Consider the following 7,154-nt stretch of genomic DNA (forward strand, 5'->3'; position numbering starts at 1 on the left):
AATATTTGCCATTGCCTACCAAAGGCTGACCGCTATGTATTAAAAAAATTGGATGTTGCTGGGACCAGCAACCTAGATCAAGCCTGGGCCTACCAAACGATAGTTTGCATATCTAACCACACGACTACGGGTACTATCGAACCCCACTGATTAACCGTAACCTGTCGAACATCCAGGCCAGTCATCACCGCCGTATGACTAAATCAGCACTTCCTCTCGCTAGCTCCGCTTCAACAAAGCAAAGTTCGTTAAGGAACCAGAGCTAGAACCAAAAGTACCAGTACTTCTTCCCACCAAATCCTCTCACCACATGAAACTTGAAGACAATTCCCAAATTGTTTACTGTATTCCTCTTATCCTTTGCCCGCTGAATAGATAAAGCAAGATTTCTTTTTCAAGCGCATTCTATTGAGACAACATTTATTGCTAATCATATTTCATTTTACATATCAACCGCGTCTTCTAATACCACGCCTTCCACGTCTACCACCACGTCGACCCCTACGGCCACGGCGTCTGCGTCGTCTACGACTCCTACCACCATCTCCTTCATCAGCCATTGCACGAGTTCCAGTTGTGGTACCGGTTCCAGTACCGGTTCCAGTACCCGTAGCAGGCGGAGTAAGCAATGTTGTTACGGATGGCGATGTCGATGTCGGCGTTACTGTTGTAATAGATGGTGGTGTTGGTGTGTACGTAGTTGTAGAAGGCGAGACAGCTGTGGGACTAATAGTAATTGTGTATGTAGATGGTGATGGTGCCGGTGTTGCTTGTAGATTGAATAATTTCTTGAAGTTTATAGCTTCACCCTGCGAAAGGCAGGTCAACAATGCAACAGCTAGCAATAGCAGTTTGATCGCCATTTTAACTGCACTGTTGGAAGTTAGAAATGATTTTAATGCTGATAACCCAAAAAGTATCGCCTTTTATACCAAAGAAAAAATATTGTAAATAAGTAAGACAATATCTGAGGGGGAATGAAGCAAATGTTTGCACAAATGTGTTATCGTTCATATATATGTATGTATGGATATCATATCATACTATGTGGCTTTTGGCCCATTTTCTTTTATTCTTTTATTATTTTATTTATCTTTGCTTTGTAGCTCGATATTCTATTGCACAATTTACAATTTCCTAACAAAATAAATATAAATGAAGTAGTAAAACGAATGCTAATGTTTTTTTTTTTTTTAATTTAGCTTCTTTTCTTTGTATGGCAGGTAGGCTATAAATCGATTCGGTCTCCAAAATAATAACCGAGTTGAATTTCTTCTAGTAAAAATAGATTGGCGCTTACACATGTGTTAGTTTTTGGCCGAGCTTCTTCTCCAATTTGTGGCTTGGTCTAGATTTTGTCACATAGATCCAGAAAGTCGGAAACTGGGTGCCTCACGAACTAAAAGGAAGAAATTCACGAACAGCTTGTCACTGTTGCCGAAATGCTCCTTCAATAGTATAAAGCGAAGTAGTTTATGCATTGGATTGTCACCGGCGATGAAAAATTTATTCATTACGACAATCCAAGGAGCCAGAAGGCGAACCCGGACCATCGATGCCAAAACCAAATATCTATGGCAGAAAGGTAAGGGACCTGAAGGGTATCATTTATGATGAGCTTCTAAAAAGTGGCCAAAAGATCCATAGGGTTACCGGAATGGGCAACCAGATATGGGTCATTGAGCTTCCACCATTACAATGCTCGGCCGCATGTCGCACAAGTGGTATTGGGTGGAAAGTCCTAACCCATCCACCCTATAGCGCAGTTCTTCCACCATCAGACTACCGGTCGATGCAGAACGCCTTTATTGGAGTAAGCTTTTTCACTTCAGTTGAAGGCATGAAAAATTGGATTGATATTTTCTTTTCCCCATAGTTCAGCAATCTGCTATCAAAAGTCGGAAAAGGTTATAGTTAACGGTAAAATATATTGTACCAATATTGCGCATTCAATTTTCAAAAGCCACTTTACTTGTATTAAGATTATATTACTGAAAGCTGATAAGCATGCTGTTAATTAAGGCTGGAGACTCCAGCACCTTGTTGGCGGACAAATTTATCTAGGCTTTATTTGGTGCCTTGACTCTACCTTCGTCTCTAATATATCCATGGCACAAAAACTCGTCCGCAGTTTGGTAGAACTTCGCCAATTACTTCCTTGAAATGGTCACACGGTTGGTCTTCAGGTTGAGTGCGGGCGATCGCAAGCACCCATCGCGCAAAATGTAATATGCCCGCTCATATGAGATGTCTACCTTTTCAGCCATGGATTTCTAATGGTCTTTTCTAAGTTTCGGTTTGTTAAATTCGACATGAGCGGGGAGATAGTTCCGCCTAGCGGCATGTCTATTCTAACGGTCCTCTCATCAAAAGCTCACCCCCTCGGATGTAGCTTCTCGGATATATGTATGTTCTGCGGTTTATAGAAAGAAGAAGGTAAGGCTTTTAGGTCTAAAGTCATTTGGCTTCACTTGAGAGGATCTGCTTCTTTTTACCTTGGTGGTTTCAAAACGGTGCAAAAACTCGTCCACAATGCGGTGGAACGGCGCCAGACACTTATTTGAAATGGTCACACGGTTGTTCTCATGTTCGAGTGTAAGCAATCGATAGCACCCATTACGTGGATAGCTTTTGCATAGATTAATTTGTCTTTGAATTGCTCCGATTCTGATAAAAATTCCCTGGCGAGTTTAGTGTTATATGTAGGTTTTCGACGTTGGACGCTGTGCGTCATCGTTTGCTTGAAGCTCAACTATTTACACTCAGAGGAGGACTTGAGTCAGGTGTAGCCACATCCATCTGAGCGAATTTACTTTATATTGTGAGTATAGCTCCGATAATTTCACAGACGCTATCGCCCCAAAACTATTGAAAAGGCTTGATCCCAAATACTGGAGATGTCTTGTCGGGAGAGTTGAGTAGTAGTGAATTGTTTCCTTTTCTTTATCATCACGACAACTTTTGCAGAGGCAGCTTGTTGGTGTACGCCCTGTGATAACGTAGGTAAGAGCCCTTACTGCAGATTTCTTTGGCATCACTACAACTGTTATTTAGTCTCGGCCATAAAGATCTTGAGATATAGAAGTCATCCCGAATGGTCACGGCTGTGAAGTATTCTTTAATCCTTCTTAATGGAACATAAATCAGTGGTATTACTTTCAGCTTTACTGCTTTGAAACCCAACGTTAACATTGGGAATCTTAACACTAAAATCCTAAGATCACGTGAGGTAATCAGCTTCGGCTTCTAGGTCGCACTTTATTCCGCTACGCAGTACCTATTTCGAGCTTTGTTTGCTTACTTAGATGCCACAGACTTAGACCCAGGATCAATGGCGATATATATAAATGCTGAACTCGCGCTAAACCTTGTTTTCCGCTTACCTGACGATAGTAGCGCTTTTCAGGCTAAGTTAAACGCCATAATAGAGGCCGCTCCATGGCTCATAACATCCGCTTTACCAGGATGGCCTTTAGCTATTTATTCTGACAGCTAGGCGGCTATAAAAACTAATGGAACAGCGTTCAAAGTCCAGAAAATGCAGAAAGATCCTAAACCTACTGGCATTAAATTGTTCCTTCAGTGTTTCATGGATCCACGGATACAGGCACATTCCTGGCAACTGCATAGCCTGCGAGATGGAAAATACAGGGACGGAAATATCCGAAATCAATTCTGCCCAAAATGCGGGCACACCTCTGGCCTTCTGCAAACGCAGGCTAAAAGCTAAACTTATCGAGGAGGTAAAGGCCAGGAGGGCTGTGGAAAATACCTAATATACCATCAGAAAAATTTGCCTAAAAATTTATGTAAAGCGGTCCGTGGGCATCACCCGGTTGGACCACTCTTTTCTCAGGCTAGGTTAGGTTAGATTATCTTGGCTTCCCTCATCCCGCACAGGAAAAGGGCACACTTAGGCCACCATGGCCTGTTGTGATGCCATATTAGAGACTCCTCATGCCCATTCTCTTACCTTAGAAATAGAACCACTTCGTAGCTCTGTTAAAGTGCACAAAGTCGTAGATACTGGCTGAATTCAGTTAAGCCAGACATTCAAAAGAATAATGGAGAAATGACCGTCGAAGAGCCCTAGCCAAAGCGGGACAATGACATAAGTATTTAGTAGTCGTTTGACTGCAAACCCATACTAGCAGCGTAGGTTCCTATCGGGCAGTGCACAGTGAGAACTCCAAATACATGCCGGAGCAGTGGTCGCTCCATGAGCAGGAGAGGGCGAGATCTACACTTATCCAGTTTAGGCCAGATATGTATTGCTATCCTGCACGTACGCAGACCATCTTATATTTGTCCGTTCGCTAAAGTGATTATCCAGCCAGAGTATGCAGGAAGATAGCGGAATGCGCGCATTATGAGCTGTACTTATTGCCAACAGCAAGGCTCCTATCCTTACTAGCTCTTCTGCAAAGAATTTGCCTGGTATTTCGTTATGGCCTGGCACCAATAAAACATTAGTGACGTAATACCTTGCCAGCTCATTTAGAGCGCGTTTACATTACATGGTAATCTTCGATGCAGATTTATTACAATTAATTGCTTTAAAAACTGCCTGGCTATCATAAAAGATAGTTACTAATAAGAGAATCGCTCAGCCATCTTGCTTATCAGATTATGTGTGACTCCGTGCTCTGCGTGGTGGCAATCACTCTAACGCATCCTAATCTAACTTTGCTAGCTTAGAAGCTATATAAAAGCCACAATGAATTGCGCAAAAAAAATTAAATGATCAAATAAATCAATACAGTCTTATGGCTTCTCATCGCTTAACAATATTTACACACCATACCTAAGAGTCTGATAAAACTAAAGATTTAACGCAATCACAAATTTTCTTTTATTACTTTCATGTTTTTAACCGTCAATCATTTGTCTTAGCATTAACCTCTTCTACGCCTTCTTCCTCGCCTTCCTCGTCGATTCACACGATTTCGCAAACGTGGACGCCTAGCTCTGGCGCCAGTGTCCTCATCAAAACTACGAGTTGTTGCATTCGTTGTTGTCGGTGTTGTTGGCGACGTTGTTGACGTTGGTGAGGTTGGTGACGTTGGCGAGGTAGGACTTGTCAATGACGACGGTGGTGGTGGCGAGTACGTTGGACTCGTCGTCGACGGCGATGTTGGACTAAGTGTTATTGTGTAAGTCGATGGCCTAGGGGTTGTAGTTGTGCAGTGCCCAAACAAATTACAAACTCTGCGCAAACCCAACGAATCGGAAGGACTGCAAAGGTTCGCCACGAAGATAAAAATTAATATTTTCAGAAACATTATCAAATCGCCTTTTTATTTTACTCGAGGCGAAGAATAATCGAGTAATAATGGATACGATAAATGTGTTTTGGTTTTATACCAATTTTTCAAGGTTTTTAAAAAGGCGGTTGAAATCGACAAATTATTGGCGATGATGAAATAAGTTCATAACTACAGTCTTGCTCAAACTCATAGTAAAAACTGTGAAAATGTTCTTAAGTTAGTGCCATATGTAGTATGTTAGGAAATTGGGTATTTGTAATAGACTGCAACTGTTTCTTCTGCCATTTCTACCTTACCTTTCAAACACGTGCCTAGTCGTACACACCTTTATTTGTCCAAGTGCTGGTGTAAAACACTTGGCTACAAGTACTTGCGACTCAGCTATAAAAGCTAAACAAAAGCTCGATTGCGGCATCATAAGCACAGAATATCGATCAACGAACAACGCAGGCAGCCGCTCTGGTCCAATACTAGTAGATATGTCTTCAAAGTTTGCATACTTCCTGGCGGCACTCTTAGCGATCCTCTGCTTGGCGCAACATTTCGAGGATACCTCAGCTGTAAAAATTCAACGCATTCAACGCGTGTTGACCCGCGATGAAATTGCAGCTAGAAGAGAAACTCAACACAACACCAACAATCGTTTGAGCTACACGAAGCAAGGTGGCAATAACGATGATGATGATGACGATAACGATAACGATAACGATGATGATGATGATAATCATCATGAAGTAGATGGAACCGATGAGGCTAATGAAGATTCCTATAACAATCCACAAGTTTTGAGAGACGATGCACAAAATAACGCTGAAGGTGCAGAGAGTGAACAGGCTAATGCTGAAGATGGCAACGATGTAGAGGCGCGTGCCCGTCGTCGTCGTCGACGCCGCGGTGGTAGAAGGCGTCGTGCAGGTCGTCGTAATCGCCGTACACGAAGGAGGGGTTAGGATCCGTACAAGGGTAGTCGTATTGGAAATTCTAGAAAACTAAATAAAAAGCGTACAATAAAGAAAAAAATTATGTAAAAAAATCAGTTTTTGTTTACATACTTTGGGCATATTAAGCTCAGCGACACTGGCTATTTGCGCACTTCTTGGCAAACTTTTTTTATTTAGAAAAAATCTTGGAATTGAATATAGGAATAGGAATAGCATAGATGAATTTTGCGTTAATAGACTAGTCGCCATTTATTTGGCGCCGGTACACAAAGGAATTTTAAGGAATGATCGGGCTGACATGGTAGTCAAAACAGAGGTACGTACTGCATTACTGAAGCCCACATTTTTACAAGGCAATGAAATTAAAGTAAAATCCTTGCGGCAAGCTTTTACAGCTTGCAAGATAGGCAAGCTATTGCTGCGCTCTTAAATACCAAAAATCTTTACATTTCACCAGGGACCGTCACAGTTACAAATTTTATTTAAAAAATCGCTCTTTAACAGTTATTTTTTTACTTTTATTTAATTACTCCTCAAAAAACAATTATTTCTGATTTTTATTTTATCTAAATAAAAATAGGTTACCACTTAATAAAAAGTAAACAGATTTTCATCGTTCATTGAATTACAAAATGGGATATCAAATGAAGGGGCATAGCCTTCGCATGTACAAAAATTTTAATTTTTTTGAGTAGGGTTGCCACCTATTTAAAAATTACTATCTTCTATACGTAGTTTAAAAGTCCAGATTCTTTGAACACGCTAATCTCAAAAACTACTGAACGGATTTAGACGAGATTTTTTAAGAATAATCTGAATCGATCGGAGTATTATCCTTAGTAATTTAAATTCCTTTAGGGTTGCCACCTGTCTAAAATATTATAAGTTCCGCACTGTTCGTTGGATTACAAGAAATGAGGTGTCAAATAAAAGGACTCGGCGTTCA

General features: G+C 41.0%; 2 protein-coding genes across 2 annotated transcripts; one reads left to right on the forward strand and one right to left on the reverse strand.

Annotated features, from left to right (window-relative positions):
• Positions 1–449: 449 nt before the first annotated feature.
• On the reverse strand, positions 450–863 carry LOC118753380 (endochitinase A1-like). Its single transcript, XM_036488255.1, has one exon. It carries the CDS (start codon positions 861–863, stop codon positions 450–452), a length of 414 nt encoding a protein of 137 aa, XP_036344148.1.
• Positions 864–5,746: 4,883 nt separating this feature from the next.
• LOC118753382 (prostatic spermine-binding protein-like) lies at positions 5,747–6,130 on the forward strand (the record flags this gene model as incomplete). Its single annotated transcript, XM_036488256.1, has 1 exon — positions 5,747–6,130. A coding segment is annotated over exon 1 (384 nt), but the record flags the coding sequence as incomplete, so codon positions are not given.
• Between the last annotated feature and the right edge of the window lie 1,024 nt (positions 6,131–7,154).

This window comes from Rhagoletis pomonella, unplaced genomic scaffold, assembly GCF_013731165.1.
Source record: "Rhagoletis pomonella isolate Grant_MI unplaced genomic scaffold, Rhpom_1.0 Rhpom_scaffold_02397, whole genome shotgun sequence".
NCBI classification, from domain to species: domain Eukaryota; kingdom Metazoa; phylum Arthropoda; class Insecta; order Diptera; family Tephritidae; genus Rhagoletis; species Rhagoletis pomonella.